Source organism: Pleurodeles waltl, chromosome 7, assembly GCF_031143425.1.
Source record: "Pleurodeles waltl isolate 20211129_DDA chromosome 7, aPleWal1.hap1.20221129, whole genome shotgun sequence".
In the NCBI taxonomy this organism is placed as follows: Eukaryota; Metazoa; Chordata; class Amphibia; order Caudata; family Salamandridae; genus Pleurodeles; species Pleurodeles waltl.
Genome location: NC_090446.1, coordinates 135145430 through 135163026, shown reverse-complemented (window position 1 = coordinate 135163026; position 17597 = coordinate 135145430). Strand labels below are relative to the sequence as shown.

The window sequence follows — 17597 nt, the reverse complement described above, 5'->3', positions numbered from 1 at the left end:
GAAAACATGTATATGGAATGGATGCCCTATTAAATAACCTTTACAACTAAAAGTGGAGAGAAACGTTAAGTACTGTGCAGCAACCTATGTAAAAGGAAGGCTCTTTTTTAAGCTCGAACTATTTCACATCCTCAAATATGCTTGATGTCACAAAGTAAGCGCAGCACTTCCAAGAAATGCAAATAGCGCTGGAATGCAAATAGTCCATCCCTGCTGCAATCCTGGAGAAATAACATCAAATTAAGAAATACCCAAATGTTTAATGCCATCCTCTTCGTTTACAGATTTAAAAAAATATGAACCAGTCATTTTCTAAATTACCCCAAATTCTGAAATATTTTAGTTGCCTAGCCACAAGTTTAAGCCACTGGATAGTTTTAGATAAGGCTATTGTCCCAGAACATATTGAATTACAGGAACCTGAGTAAAAGCCATTTGGATGACCAACTAACGCAAAAGATAAGTTAGCCATTGATCATTTGAATTAATTCAGAGCTTGTTTAATGCTTTCCATCCGATCAAAGAAGAGCGAAATCTAGCTTTACAGCAGGACAGACTACAATGACCAACCACCACCCAATTACCTTGGGAGGGGTACAAGATAAATAAAAGTAGTCACTTTCTCTTAATCATCTGGCAACTCCTTTGATTTTGGAATCCCCGTGCCAGCACAGGTGCTGTGCAAGCACCCCAACGCCCTGAGCATTCTTTCAGGAAGAGGTGAGCGATCCAGGACGGGAGGAATCCTGACACTGGTTGGTACAGATATGAGCAGTCTCAATGTGGGGCGGGAGGGGATGTTAGACCAGAAGACATTATGTATTACTGGTGGCAAGGCCACCAACCAACAGTGCAATTGAATTCAAAGTTTGCAATCTTAGCAATCATATTATGACAAGGGCAGAGAAGTGCTCCACAAGTTCCATCCTTCATAATTACTAAACACCCAAACTTATGTTTTTAATGCAACTGGAACTTTTCAGGTTCTTCCATATAATTCAGCTACTGTACTTGGAAATAACATCAAGCACTGATTTACATTGATCACTAAATTTTAACTCCCCTGCCCTCCACATCTGGTATCAGAGGTATTGTCCACATCTGAGAAATTTATACTCAAGAGATTAACTGTCTTGAAAAGAATCTGTACTTTCCACAAAATATAAGCAGGGAAGGTTGTCAAGCCCTCACTAATCTGAAAAACGTAACGGTTTTAATTAAACCGGCAGCAATGAGATTTTGGACACCAGCTACTATAAGAATGAAATTACCAAACAGCTGAGCAATTACATACATTACAGGAAACCCAGTGAGCCTCTCAAAGGAACCAAACAAAAAAAAAAAACGATTTTAAAAACAACAAAGGAAACACATAATTGTAATGCCCAATCAAGCACCTAACTGCAATTATTTAATTGTATTTCTGCAGCCTTGCTACTAACAGCTTTAGTTGCCTGTCGCAAACAGTACGGTATCCCAAATATACAATATGGGCTTTGGTTTCACTTTCTGCTCGTGACTGGATGTCCTTTTTCTTCATCTCATCTCCACACTCCTGATTTGAAGGCTCCCACTCTAATCTTGTATTGTCTCTCCCCTGGTGCATAGGGCTTCCACACTAGTTTTTAGGTTTGACTCGATAGAGTGGTTGCTCTCAGACCTTATGTGATAAACAGACGAAGAGCTTTAAGAAGCACTACCAAGAGAAGGTCTGAAATGAAGTGCCTGCACTGCACTTTGTGCCTTGTGCTCAATATGGTAGATCTGAGTTGGTTATGGTGACAAACCAATAGAACAAGGCTATAGTCATGACCTGTTTCTTATAAAGCATTGTGATAGCAGTAGGCTGCAAAAATGTATTGTGAATAGCATATGTTAAAGCCAATAGACACTTAAGGACGGATTGCTATTACATAAGGTGAAAGCACTACACAGGAGCACATGGTTTTCCTCATTCTTGCTTGTCTTGCTTTAGATTCATGTCACCCCTCTCTGAGCTTGTTTGCACCACTGGCTGACTTTGCGCATCCACCCTGTATCCCCTGCTTTTGTTTTTACCTCACCTTGGTTCTATCATTGCTTTTTCGGCCTGACCACTGCATCCTGCCTCCCTTATCAACTGAAGGAGACACACAGAAAGAGAAGCCAGGTATATCTCTCAACCACTGGCAGCTTGATGAATGAGATTTAGGGCCTGATTACGAGCCTGGCAGTCCCAAGACCGCCAGACTCGCAGTGGCGGCCGGAGCGCCGCCACAGCTGTGGTGGTCCGACCGCCACATTACGACCATGGTAGTCCGACCACCAGCGGACCGACATCTCCGCCGGGATCTCTGATCCTGACAGGATCACTCAGCCAGGGCGATGCTGAAGTCAAAGGCGCCCTTCTGATTACAACCTTGTTCTCCGTCAGCCTTTTTATGGCGGTCTGATCGCCAATAAAAACCTGGTGGAGAAGAAGTGCAGGAGGCTGCAGGGGTCCCCTTGCCCAGCACCCTGCGTACGGCAACATTGCTGCTGGCTCAATTATGTGCGGGGAACAATGCTGCTGCACCTTTCCCACAGGGCTGTCGGGCGGGAACCAGCCAGCCCAATGGGAACGTTGTAATGGGGCCAGTGGGGAGACCGCCAGAACCGTGGCAGTCTCCTTGTCGGGGTTTAGCAGTCGGATGTTTACAACCGCCAAATTCGTAATGAACCCCTAAGTTTCGACAGGATACGCTGGAATTTTTTTTCTTTCCAGTCAAAAATGACATTTTATCTTCAAGCCACATATGTGAATTCATGTGTGTAAAGTGTCCTCTATGTTAAAGGAGATTAAAGTGTTATGCCACTAAACAAACATGTATTATTACTTGTATACATGGTCTCTCTCTGCTTCACTTTTTCTAACAATTACAAAATTATTAGTCAGCTAATGGAAGGATGGCCTGTGCTGCACGCTCATCACTTCGATAAAAGTGGTGGTCAGCAGATCACAAGTTTGAATCCAAAGCAGTGATGACTGTCATTCTCCCGAAGGACAATAACCCAAGTACCTGGCCTGTGAATTTACTTTTAACACCAAATCTCTAAATTATGAATCCAAGCCCTTTATAATGAGTTTTCATTTAAATTGCAACACCAACAGTGTAATAAACTTTATTTGGTACCCATTTCAACTTGTATATGTAGGTAAAAGCACATTCTTATTAGGATTTCAAACCACTGGAGTAGGATTCATTTTAAGACCCAAATCTCCACGATAGTCACACACTATCCACAAGCAAGACACGGTAAAGAAATCATGAACTGACAAGTAACTGATGCTGTACATAGACCACCTAAAGGAGGAACTATTGCAATACATCTACACAGGGTAAAAAATGACTTTGGATAGAAAAATTGGATACTATATTGGATGGAATCAATGCAATGGAAGAATTACATAGCATGATTTTCCTATGATGTCTTTATGTGTTTAGCCAGAAATCTGGATTCTATATGATTTGAATTCTATATATGAACAATAGTGTATGATTGTCAAGTGTCTTTACTAGTAAGTTTTATATATTAGCAATTTACCATTTACAAGTTGCATGGTGAATTTATGATTGTCTGTATTCAAAATCAATGTTTGCACTTGACATTCAGTCTTTCTTACCTGCTATAACAATATATGTTCTGTATTTTTCTGAATGCTTTTCTATGCGTCTCGTGTAGGCAGCATTGATCTCAATCCAAACTCAAAATTTTGCAATTTACCCAACTCATTTTTTCCAACACAGGACCCCAAAGGCCGTCTGACTGTCTCCTTGTCCCCACATATTGGCCATCTTTAATTAGCCTTTTGTTGACACACACTTGCGCTTCCATTGCCAGGTCAGTGAAGGTTGCATCCCCCATTCTAGCTTTACATTTGTACGTTTTGAGCTCGGAATCAGACTACTCAAAAGGTATTGTTAGTAATCAATTCTTAGCAAGAGTTTTTCTCCTTTTTATACATGTGGAAACGGTGTGTCAATTCTGCACCATAATGTTGATTTAGCCAAATCCCACCACCACCTCAGAGTCACCAGGAAAGCCACCCTGCAGGATCGCATCAGCGCTACCGCTCACAACCCCAAAGAGCTCTTCGCTGTGGTCAATGAGTTTGCCAAACCGCAATCAGAGACGGCAAGCATCCCTCCATCTTAAGACCTCTGCGAAGGCTACCCAACTTCTTTCACTGGAAAAACAAAGACATACATGACAGCTTCTGACCCCAAGACCTCTGAGCCCTCCAACAACCCCCCAGCTTTGACCCATTGAACAACCCCAAACCCTGCACCATTGGACCACCCTCACCATAGAGGAGACCGGCACCATTGTGAGCAGCATCCACTCCGGAGCCCCTATGGATCCATGTCCTCACCACATTTCCAACAAGGCCAACACATCTATAGCACCCGAGCTTTGACACACCCTCAACTGCTCCATAGAGAAAGCCACCTTCCCAGAGGACTGGAAGCATGCCGAGATCCGCCTGCTCTTGAAGAAACCCACAGCCGATCCCCCAGGACCTCAAGAATTACCGCCCCATCTGTCTGCTGCAGTTCCCCGCCAAGGTCATCAAAAGGGCCATCAACGCTCAGCTCCGTAAGCACAACAAGGACAACAACATCCTGGATACCTCACAATCAGGCTTCAGGAGCAACCAAAGCACAAAGACCGCCCTCCTTACCACCACCGATTAACTCCATTAGCTCGACAGCAGCCCTCATTCTACTGGACCTATTGCTCACCTTCGACAGTCTCAAACCTCACCCTCTGCTCCATGCTCCACGCAGCCGGCATCCGCAGAATGTTTTTTGCAAATGATTTATTTTTTTATCCTGATAAATAGCCGATTGGTCAATATGAGTCAAAACACCAATATTATACAAGTAGCTCATTATATTGTAATCACTCAGTTACAGCGATATGCTAGCTTGTTTGTCCAGAATATCAGCTTACCTCTGTATGTATATATATATATATATATATATATTTTAAAAAATGGGACAAAGTATTATTTATATTGTTTCTAAAGTGTATCTCCTACTAATGTCTGGTGTAGTACTTTCACTTACAAAGAGTAGCCTAGATGTTTTTCATCATGATCTTTACTCTACGATATAACATATGAACTGTCTGAACTATGTGTTTTAATGTCTCCTTTCTCAATGAATTTGAATAATTATTTTCAAGGAGGAACCATTTTGTTGCTTCTACTTCAGAGGGCACATGGCTTAGCAGTTTAAAATGAACTGGTAATTTTGAGGTGCAGCCAAGAATGACTTACATGAGACTGATCCCTGCTTTAATGCCAATGACAAGCTAAATGCAATGAAAGGTAACACATTAAGATCAATTAGAAGTGGTCCATATTAACTATTACCACCCATCACTTTCATGCAAAAACCAATAATTTATGGCACCGGTCTGGAGAAGTGCACGTTAATGCTAATCCTAGAGAGCAAATGCAGCAAATTTTCTTTATGATGATGGTGGGATCAATAGCCTATTGTCCAATAAGTTAGGAAAAGAGGGATTAAATATTTTTCTGATACCTTGGTGAAAGACGATCAAATGTCCACCCTCAGGTACAGGTATTTAGAACCCAAGAACTCTATGCCCGAATGAAAAGGAGAAACTGATATAGCTTCATGCAAGGAACGATGTTCAGAAGATGATAAATGAAAGGATCTCTCCGTATAAAACAGCAAGGAAGACGTCATGCAATTTAGTAGGACCAGCGTCCCGTGTGAAGCTCAGCAAGTATGATTTGTCTCACTCGATCATGTAATTAGACAAAACGACTAAAGAAGTTCTCCTCGTTAAGATGCACTGTTTACAAAGACTATTTCTGGAAGTGATTCTCCGCCAGTTTTTGGAATAACCCATATAAATAAATGGATTTTGAGGCTCATCTAGACTCTGACAATATAAGTCTAACCTCCTCTGGAATCTGTGCCAGTACTCAATGCCACAAACATGGGCCCCTTCTCAAATAAATGTCTCCACTTCCACTGATGGCAGGGGTCTGCCTCCTTGACGGCACGGTCTATCCCTCTTTACACTCTACCACCAGTCTCAGTGAAATGGTTACTTCCTGGCAGATTAGTAGGAGCATCTCCCTTGATGTCAATGGCCTCTCAGAGATCGTCCCTAGTTGTAGGACCTCCTACTCACTGGCAGGTACCCTCTTCTGTTTTTCAGTGACAGGATCTCATCTTAATATCAGTGACAGACCCCTTCTTCGTCCGTGACTGGGTCTTCATTTCTTCTTTTAAATGACAAGGCTACTCCCTTTCAATCTGAAGTACAGCTCCCCCAAGTCAACCCATCCATCTGACGAACCCCTCCGTCATCTCTTGGTGACAACCCCTCAGAACGCTACTCATTGTCATATTTCCTCTCTCCTACGTCGGTGACATCACCTTCCCTAACGACAAGAACTTAAACCCTGGCACATACTGGTGTGGGTGTAAATCTGGCAAATAACCTCGTACCACGCGGGCGAATTGAGTACTGGCGTGTCAACCAACAGTAACACGCATATTGCCATTTGTAGACCCATAGTTATAAAGGAAAAAGTGGAACTACAAGATGGAGCCGTTAGCTGAAAATCCAAGGGTGGCTGAAATCCAGCCTTGTGATAAGGACAGGTTGGTAACCATTAATACAATCAACTTAATTTTTATCGGTAGTTATTTATCTCATTAACAGCCCCTTTCTCCAATTGGCAGTTCTCATTCCACCCCAGAGGTCTCCGTTAATGTCTCAAAGAAACTCCACCCCCCCCTTTTTTTTTTTTACTCTGACGCAGGAACAGCTATCCTTTTTCCACCGTAAAATATTCACTCTCACAAAAGACAGCCCCCTCCTAGCTGCCAGACACCACTTCCCGGTACCTGCCGCGCCCCTCCCTTTGTGAGAAGTGATGTGTATTACAGCACACCATTACTCGGTGACTGTAGTCGTCCTCAACGCCAAGCATAAAAAAAAAACAATGCACCAGTGCCAACCGCTGCCACTTCAGTGGGTACCCCGATATCCAGCTGACAGCGCTCGACCAGACTACCTAAACTTAAGCGAGGCTCCCTCTCAGCGATGGATCCTCTGTAACAAATTGTTCCTCAGTGGCAGACTGCCTGACAGATTCAGCGACGGCCTGAAACCACACAGATGACAGACACCCGCAACTTTCCCCTACCCCTCTTCTTTCGGTAATAACACACTCACAAATAGTCTGCTAATCTCACTAGCAAGTCGAGTGACAAAGCAAAGTGACGGCTCTTTTTACAACTCCCTGCCCTCTCTCATAAAAGCCCCTTCCAATCAACGCTTCCTTAAACACAGCTCCTTGGGCTCGCTGAGCTTCTTCGCAGTGACAACCCTTTCAAGCTACAGACCGGGGGATCTCTGTGGGCCGCTCTTTGTAATGAAGTGCTCCCGCCGCTCTCCCTCCCGGGAACTTTGTGTCTGCACTGGTAAGGGGCAGCAAAGATCCCACCCCGAAGGCCTTCTCCCGCCTGGATCCGGAATACTCGCTACTCACCAGTGCTGGCGCCATCTTGGATCCACGTGTCACCACTGACGTCTACGGAAGTGACGCGCCCCAAAACGACTCGTTTATCTCCATGGGAACGAGCTGGAGCGTAGTTGTCGATGGCGGAGCTTGCACCTTAGTGTCTGTCAAAGAAAAATAGACGCTTATTAATGCTTTGTATTGACAAACACTTCCCATTCGCGGGGCGGGAGGGAACACCAAAGGTGATATAACAGAAACTGCCCAACGGCCCCGTGTCATGTGTGACACGTTCCATCAGTCTATTTATTAGCAGCATAGAGCTATCAGGCGTTTGAAATCGATTTGTGTGTAATTTACGCAATCTTACTTTTTACTATGCAAGGTGGCACTGGTAGTCAGGTTATTCTCAATAAAATAGAGATTACGTGTACAAGAATGCAAAGTAAAATCCTCGACTGGATCAGTTACTCCCACGTGGACCTGGGAAATGTTGACTAGGCTAATTCGTATTTGGAACCTCATACTACTATTCCCTCCTTCTGTCCACTTTTTCAGTTTTTTTCTTTGGGGATGGGATCTAACCACATCTTTTGTCTCCTATCTTCATCCCTTTTTCTGTACCCCAAGTCAGATCCTTTCACTTCACACAGTGCCTAATTTGAGCCTGTGGTTGCTCGTGGGGGGCACCAGCATTTATTTTTGAGGGCTGCACTTATTTTTCTGCATCAGGCAATTACTGCGAGCAAAAGTCACAATTGGGGAACAGGGAGCAAAGATGCGTCACAAAGGGAGAAAGCAGAAAGCTGCAAGAGTGAGCTGAAGGGACAGGGAGTGGCTGTAAATGGATTAAACATGGACATAATTTAGGGGTCGCAGCTGCGACCCTTAGTTTCCCCCTTGTAAACCCTGGCACTGTCTTTGCGACCCCTGGCCTCAGAGGTGGCAAAAGCAGTGCCAGAAATAGGACCAGCATCTCCTTATGGGCGTTGGTTGGGATTCCTCCCTCTTTGTTTTCTTTCATTTTTTTTCATTACACTGATAATGAATAATGTTTAATTATAAACTATTGCTGGAATAAAAAAAATGCAGTACAATTAGCTGGATTAGACCTTCCCTCTCAGCTGAGGTATGCAAACAAAAAAAATGGTATTAAATGTAGGTTGTGTGCATGATTGAGGGCTAGTGTGTTTAGAAGAGCGAGTGTGTGTATATAAATGTGAATGTGTGTATGTGTAAGCATATGTGTGTGAGTGGAATTGAATATCAAAATGGGTGTGAGACGTCACTTCCGCTAACCCCTGGCATTTTGGTGAATTGACGTTCCTGGGATTAAAGAGGGCTCTGTCTCAGTATTCTGTGCTCACACATTTAAATACAGCAGCCCCGTGTTTCAGAGGAGAGCTTTGGGCACCAGCTGGACTGAACAAATAAAAAAAAAAAAAAAAATATGAGGGTTTATTTACAAATTAATCACTGCTTTCAGCCTCATATATTTTTTATATTTTTATTTTGTTCAATTCACTTCTACTGGCCCAGTACTGCTATTCGGCCCAAATCACAGTTCCTCAACCCCATGCCTATACATTGTACCCAGACTCTGGCTTTACCTAATACCTATATGTCTGCCTATCCCTAGAATATCTACTTCTACCCAGTAACAGTACGCTGCCCTTACTCTCATACCTTTAACTCTACTCACAGATTTTTTTTCTTTTTTTCATGGTCATCCCCAATTTTTTCCCTTTTGCTGGACCCTCTATTTTTGTAGATTTTAGGGATCTGTGCACTTTACCCCTGCTAACCAGGAGTAGAGTGAGAGGCTCCCCCTTTAAACATTGTCAAATTTGCTTATTCATAATTGGCACATTTAACTTGCCTGTCCGTTTCTAGTATATGGTGTAGAAAGTGCACTTAGGGCCTGGAAGTTAAATTCTACTTGTAGACTGTATCACCTACCGTACCATCCTCTGTAGTGCCAGTAGAAACATGGCTCCAGGCCCACCCTTGCAGCCTGACTACTGTAGTGTAAAATAACCATTTTGACAGGTAAAACCTACCTTTCAAATATTAATGAGTCACCCTTAGCTAAGCTTTGTAGCCCACAGGGTAGGTTGCATAGTATTTAAAAGTATGGCATGAAAATATACTGTTTCATATCCCTACAGTGACAAAGCCCCAAATGCTATTTTCACTGTGGCAGGGCTAGCTGTCTTATGTAGAGAACCAGAATACATGTTAAAATACTAATACTGTGCCTCAGAAATGGGATCAACTAGAAAAATAATGGCAGCGCTATTTTTAATAGCTATTAAAAGTTGAATTCAATGGTGAGGTCAGATTTTCAATAAATATTAAAGTAACATAATTTTTAGAAAGTTACCCTTCACCTGCATGAACTTTAAGAAAGCCAATTAGCATACACCTTTGCCAGCTCTCAGCCTGTGCGCAGACTTGAATAGATGTGAATACGATGTGACATGACTCCCAGGAGCACACAATAGGCTCACCTAAAAGGGCAGAGAGGACTCCTTTGAGCTCCACCGAATGTTCAGAGTGGGGACTGTAAGCATCCTGTGACACCACACTGTCAAATCTGGGTGACATATCTGTTGAGCCATATGTTGCACTTGGGACACACTTGAAAGGGAGGGAACTGGGTACTAACAAAATGCTTTTGGATGCTCTGCCTGTTTGCTGAAGGACCCTGCTTTTGTCCTATCAGACATCTGTTTCTGTTGTTTTGAGGGTACAGTGCCTGCTTCAAAATGGAGTTTAGTGCTGGATGTGGGTGGACACTAGGATTACCACAGTACACTCCCTGCATAAATCTCCAGCCAGCAAAGCCCAAGTGTAGTGTGGCCGAAGACTTTTGTCATCTTGAAATGCCATAACATGTGGCATTGTATGTCTGTTTGCAGTAAAGCCAACAGGAACTAGTGAAAAAGTAGGTAGGGTCGGCACTGGGAACTTTTACCCTATTGATTAGGGAGTGCCCAGGAGTCATTTCTATTCATGAGCTGGTGCCAGGCATAAATATGGCACTTCTAAACACCCACTGCAGAACATGTTCAGAACCTGCAGAGGATTAAAAGAGGACTAGGCCTGCTGGGAGCTCAGAGGTGCCCTAGATGACTGGACTTGCTTCCTCTTGTACCCATGACAATGAAGTGGACGCCAGGGTGTGGGCAGTTGGATTACTTTCTGTTTGGCTGCAAGAAGACAACAAGCTGCAATTCCCTATCTGGCCAGACCTGGATTGGAAGCACTGTTGGCATCTGCCCGACACCCGGTGAGTGTCTAAGTGCCTGTCATGAGGTCCTGGAGGGCTTTAGGAATGTACTCCTGTGGTTGATTGGGAATTAAAAAACTAAGCCAGAAAGTAAAATATTTTACAGGGACAAACCTAGATGGTGCAACCTAACCAGGCTTTATCACAGTCAGCCAGTAATTGTGTCTATGGCCTGGTCTACCATGTCACTGGCAGCTAGCGCTTATTTGTGTAATTTCTAATTAAAAACTTAACCACTTCGCTGCCAGGCCTTTTCCCCCTCAGGTGCCAAGTCTTTTTTTGGCTATTTGGTGCAGTTCGCACTTAGGCCCACATAACTTCTGTCCACATAAGCTATTTTAGAAGTTCTCATAATTTGTGAGTTCCCCTGAAGGAGACCAAGAAATTAGCCAAAATACAGCGAAAAGTTTGTTTAAAAAAAAAAAAATGGGAAAAAAGGGCTGCAGAAGGCTTGTGGGGCCAATATGTAGCCCCGTTATTAACTGGCAATCTTCAAGCAGCATACCTACCGGGCTGTCAACCTGGCCAGACCGACACCATACACGGAAATAAAGAAAAGCATTTTGGAACAGGTGGGGTATGATACGGAATATTACAGACTTAAATTCAGGAAGACTAAATGGTGTCCATCAGAGAAACCCCCGGGCTCTCTATTATAGAGTGAAGGATCTGGGACTCAAGTGGTTGGGGCCTATTGGAACCGAAAGAGAAGACATCATAAAAACCATCCTCCAAGAGCAATACCTAGAGACACTACCCACTGTTACGCGTAACTGGATCAAACAATACCCTAACATAGATACGAATACGGCCATTAACCTGGATTGCGCCTATCATCGCTCTACGGACTTTCGGCCAGGTCCATCAAAGGCCGCCAACCCTGGTAACCGACCACTAGGCACCTCCTATCGCCCCCGCTAAGGAGAAACTCCGAGGATCTCCTTAGTCCCCTTAGTTAACGAGAAACTTCCCACCAAACAGTCCCAATGTTACAGTTGTGGGGAATGGGGGCATATTGCCCGAATGTGTCCCCACAAAGAGGATAAACCAGAGCCCATGGAAATTGGTATCACTAGAGGAAGAGTTATGTATACAGGGAAGGAAAATACCTCCTATACTAAAAGAATAACCATTAATGACCATGAAATCACAGTGCTGGTAGATTCTGGATGTAGCCAGTCGGTAATTCGGGCCAGTCTGGCGGAAGCAAGTACCCAATCCTCCCAGGGCGTCGTCTCCATCTGTTGCATCCATGGGGATTTAAGAGAATATCCAATGGTTTCTGTTGCCCTCGAGTGGGAGGGACAACGTGATACAATGGATATGGAAATCCTTGACCATTTAGTGGAGGAATGTATTGTGGGCACAGACTATATACATTTCCCTGACTTGTTGAGTAGTATCACAGATAAGACCCAATTGGAGTTATGGTGGGAGGAGGCACCATTCTCGGAAATCCCCATAAACCCAGGAGTAAATAGATACAAACTGAGTAGGAAAGAGAAAAGAGAAATAAAGAAGTTATATCAGGTAAAAGAAGGAAAAGAGGAACCAATGAGTCCACAAACCATAGCTGTTACTTCCTTACCCACTTTTCGCAGTAGACAGCGGGAGGACTCTACTCTCCAAAACGCCTGGAAGACGGCTAAGCCTAGGATTACTGGAGAGGTGGGTCCCTATTTTACAATACAAAGAGGTCTCCTATACAGAGTCACAAATTATAACAACCAAGAAAAGAGGCAGTTAGTCATTCCCGAACCCTACAGTATCCAAGCACTCCACTTAGCGCACAGTCAAATGGGAGGGGGACATTTTGGCAGGGAAAAAACACAAGAATACCTTTTACGCTGTTTTTACTGGCCTGGGGTATTCACCCGCATTCAGCACTTTTGTCTGCCGTGTCCTAGATGCCAGATGACCGACCACGGACCCAAAATGAAAGCACCCCTATACCCAGCACCCCTATACCCACTACCCATCATTGATATACCCTTCACGAGAGTGGGAATGGATTTAGTCGGACCCCTCACTCCATCCAAAGGCTACACCTACATTCTGGTCCTAGTGGACTATACTGTCAACATCAGGACAGTGCGCGCTCTACGGGTGACGTAATGCTAAAAAACAATCCTTATGTCATGTAATATTTCATGCATTTTGTGTTAATACAGTATGTTAACCTTTTGCATTGCAGAGATCATTAGTACTGTTTGCAATGCATTGCTCATTTTCAAGACTTTGCTGCAGGATTACAGGGTGTGGTTAGGGTGTGGTCCCTATTCTAAGCCTTTCTAGAATCATTTCCTGCAGCATAGTTGGGTGTGCCACGTGGGCAGGGCTTGGGTCTATTCAAGGGACCCAGCCCAGCTCCACATGCTCACTATTCAGAGGTCCTGGTGCAGAGCAGGAGCATTTTCCTGAGCTCCTGTTCCGAAGTCCTACCTAGGATTTCCAGACCCTGTCTTCATTTCCTTGGTGATCTTTAAGCAGGGCGGTAAGGCAGAGGTCGGGTTAGGCCCCCGACTCCGTTTTCAGAAATACTCGAGTTTTGGGCCTTTTGGTTAAATCGCGTATGTAATGGTTTTCTTAGCATTTAAATCTTGCAGTTCGGATCGGCAGTGTGCGCGATCGTATCTTGGCATTTAAAACTTGATGGTTGAATCGGCAGCAGTGTGCACAATTCATTCTTGGCATTTAACTCTTGCAGTTCGGATCGGCAGTGAACGCGATCATACCCTGGCATTTAAAACTTGATGGTTGAATCGGCAGCAGTGTGCACAATTCATATTTGGCATTTAACTCTTGCAGTTCGGATCAGCAGTGTGCGCAATCATATCCTGGCATTTAAACCTTGATGGTTGAATCGGCAACAGTGAGCACGATTCATTCTTGGCATTTACCTCTCACAGTTTGGGTCGGCAGTGTGCACGATCATATCCTGGCATTTAAACCTTGATGGTTGAATCGGCAACAGTGAGCACAATTCATTCTTGGCATTTACCTCTCATAGTTCGGATCGGCAGTGTGGGCGATCATATCCTGACATTTAAACCTTGATGGTTGAATCGGCAGCAGTCTGTGCAATTCATTCTTGGCATTTAAGGCTTGTAGTTCAGATCGGCAGTGTGTGCGATCACATTTTGACATTTGAACTTTGATGGTCGAATTGGCATCAGTGTGCGCGATTCATTTTTGGCAATTAAAACTTGCAACTCAGATCGGCAGAGTGCGCAATTGTATTTTGACATTTAAATCCTGAAGATTGAATCAATGATAGAGTGTGTGAGTCATTCTCGATATTTAACCCTTGTGTTTCAGATTGGCAGATAGTGCAATCATTTCTAGACATTGAAACCTTGATGCACAGTTTGATATTTAAAGTGTATAATAATTCATAAGCAATTGAATCTTGAAATCCTAGACAGAGTGTATCCTTGCAGTTCCATTCATGAGCTTCCCACAGTTTATTCCTGAAAACCAGTGTGGTAATTGATTACTGGTATAGTGTGTCCTTACAGTATCATTCATGAGTCAACGCAGTTTATTCCTGAAAAAACAAATGTGTTTATTGATCACTGTCATTAAGTAATTTCCATTCAAAGAAATAAGTCAGTTTAAGGTTCAGAGCATAAGACTGAATTCTACAAAAACTCTCATATGAAAACTTGCATAATCCTTATTTATTTTCCAGGTACTCAGAGAGTTAATAAGGTCATGATATAGGAAAGCTCCTGATCATTCATGTTATCAGTATACAGATGTTATGAACAAAGCTTATGAAAGTCAACGTGAATAATCTGGCTATTGTGTTCTTAACTTTTACTTCCACAGGTCTCCTTCCCCGCTGTTCCCAACCTAAAACCCCATTCCCCCACTTGGCCATTCTTTAACTCTGTGCTATAACGGCTAGTAGAGTTTGGAGCTGCCAAGAGGTGGACATATTGGGAACAGGCACAAACCCCGAGGATCCGGACTCCTTGACAGAATAGTGAGCCCACAAATTTTTAATCCTCCTGGTTTGCGCTAGGTTGTCAATTATGGTCACATTGGATGAGCTAGTTAAAGTAATTATGCAGCTCCAATTGGATGTAGTAGCATCTAAAGATGTAGCAACCAGTCTAGCAGAGAGAGTGAGTCAGTTGCAAGACAGAGTAGAAAAGAAGGAGCAAGGTCCTCTGGGTGCAGGTTGGTTCGGTCCTCCTACTCAAGGTTCAGGAGGAAATCCTCCAACTAACAATTCTCTCACAATTCTTTTGGCTCCTCCAGAAAGGTTTTCAGGTGATCCTCAGAAAGAACAATCCTTTTTGACTCAAGTAGAATTGTATTTCACCTGTCGACCAAACACCTTCCCTAATGCCCAATCCAAGGTGGCCTTCTTGGATTGGGCAAGGATAGCTATCCTAACTATCCTATTTGACCGGAGACGCGGCCACTTTGGCAATTCCTCTTGTGCGTAAAGACAGTCCACTGCTTTATAATTGGAGAAACTTTGTCTGGGAATTTGAAAGAGTGTTTGATCAAAGAACAGTCACTTTATCCGCAGACCGAGAACTGCTAGAATTGCGACAAGGCAATAAAGACTTAGGGGGTTATTACAACTTTGGAGGAGGTGTTAATCCGTCCCAAAAGTGACGGATATACCACCAGCCGTATTACGAGTTCCATAGGATATAATGGACTCGTAATACGGCTGGTGGTATATCGGTCACTTTACCGTCACTTTTGGGACGGATTAACACCTCCTCCAAAGTTGTAATAACCCCCTTAGTTTCGTACTTGGCTAGCTTTAATCGTTTGATAGCAGAAACATCTTGGCCTGAAGAAAAACAAGCAGCCCTGTTTTATCAAGGACTCAAAGATGAGTTAAAAGACATTCTTGCTCAGATCGATCCTCAACCCACGGATTGTCAAGATTTGATACATCTTGTTTTAAGACTAGACCATCATCTTTCTAAACGACATGGAACACGCAAAAAGACTGAAAAACATTTCTGGCGTGTTCATGAACTCAGAGAATCACGAGTTCAGAAAGAGCATAATCATGAACCAATGGAAATTGGAACCATCAGACGGCCCTTGAAGAAAGAAGAAAAGGATCTACGTAGAAAGAACGGACAATGCCTATACTGTGGTAGGAAGGGTCACTTCGTCAAAGAATGTACAGTAAAACCAAAAGGCAAACAAATCTCCACCAAGAAAGTGGTAGCTAATGTACAAATGGAGTAGGAAAACTAGAACACCCAAGGTGTAAAGAAGGGTTGCTCTTGGGTGTAACTTTTGACCCTTCACAGTCAAGACATCTCAAGTTAGACCTAGAAGTGCTAGTTAAAAAGAAGAATTATCTTATGAAAGCCTTAGTCGACTCAGGGGCTACTGGCAACTTTATTGATGCACAATTGGTTCAAACATGGGGGATCCCATGTAAGAAGAAGAAAACACAAGAAATAGTAGATGGAAAGCTCCCAGATGGAGGTCCAGTGACTCTACAGACCCTTCCCCCCCTTTTCTGTGATCTGCAAAGGGGGAATCAAGATACCAAACACGTAGAAAAACTAATCTTTGACGTCATCCATGCCCCTCAGTATGGGATCATCCTTGGAATGCCGTGGTTAAGTCACCATAACCCTGTGATAGACTGTCAAGAAAGAAGAATCATGTTTTCTTCACTCATGTGTAAAGAAAAATGTCTCCAGATAACAAGAGTCACAGTTCCTCACAAAAACCACATAGCCACAGCCGCTGAAAAAAAGGTGACGCTACCCAGGCAGTATTCATCCTTACTAGATGTGTTTGATGAAAAAGAAGCAGAAACCTTGCCTCCTCACAGACCATATGACTGTCAAATTGATCTGACTCCAGGCGCTGTACTCCCTAGTTTTCGTGTGTAAGCCCTGTCCGAGCATGAAACCCAACACCTAAGAAAATACTTAGACCAGTTTCTAGCAAATGGATTCATTCGTCCCTCCAAGTCTGTTGCAGTATCTCCTCTTTTTTTTGTCCCAAAGGCTAATGGGGATCTTTGAACCTGTATAGACTACAGATGACTGAATAAAATCACAATAAAAAACAAATACCCATTACCCTTGATTCCTGTCTTGTTGGATCAAGTTAAGAAGGCCAAAATCTACACCAAGTTATACCTAAGAGGCGCTTACCACTTGGTGAGAATGCGAGAAGGCGACAAATGGAAGACTGCTTTTAAAACTAGACATTGTCTATTTGAATACACGGTCATGCCCTTTGGACTTTGTAATGCACCAGCAGCGTTCCAATTCTTTTTTAATGATGTCCTCAGAGAATTTCTAGATATCTTTGCAATAGTCTATATCGATGATATTCTAATCTATTCAGATAACAAAGTCGAACATGTGCAACATGTCAAGAAGATTCTCACCGTTCTTCGAAAACATCATCTATATTGCAAATTAACTAAATGTGAATTTCATGTTACCACCGTTGAATTTTAAGGGGTCATTCTTTCCCCTAAAGGCATGGTCATGGCAGAAAGAAAAGTACAAGCAGTATCTGATTGGTCAATTCCAAAGACTGTTCGAGATGTTCAATGCTTCTTAGGCTTTGCAAACTTCTATCACAGGTTCATAGTCCATTTCTCACAGACAGTAGCACCAATCACCAAGTTATTAAGAAAGAAAGAACCATTTGTATGGTCTCCAGAAGCTGAGAAGACCTTTTCCACCTTAAAGGAAGCTTTCTCCACTGCCCCAGTCTTGACTCACCCACACACTAAACGTCCATTCATAGTGGAAGCAGATG

The 17597-nt window shown here is 43.2% G+C and overlaps 1 protein-coding gene across 1 annotated transcript in view; it reads right to left on the bottom strand.

Annotated features, from left to right (window-relative positions):
- The window catches only part of TM9SF4 (transmembrane 9 superfamily member 4), a 146680-nt gene that overhangs the window by 62259 nt on the left and 66824 nt on the right, over positions 1–17597 (bottom strand). The window contains exon 2 of the mRNA XM_069243379.1: positions 7562–7695. Within this exon, the coding sequence (XP_069099480.1) occupies positions 7562–7576 (15 nt within the window). The 5' untranslated portion in view covers positions 7577–7695. The remainder of the gene's footprint in view (positions 1–7561; positions 7696–17597) is intronic.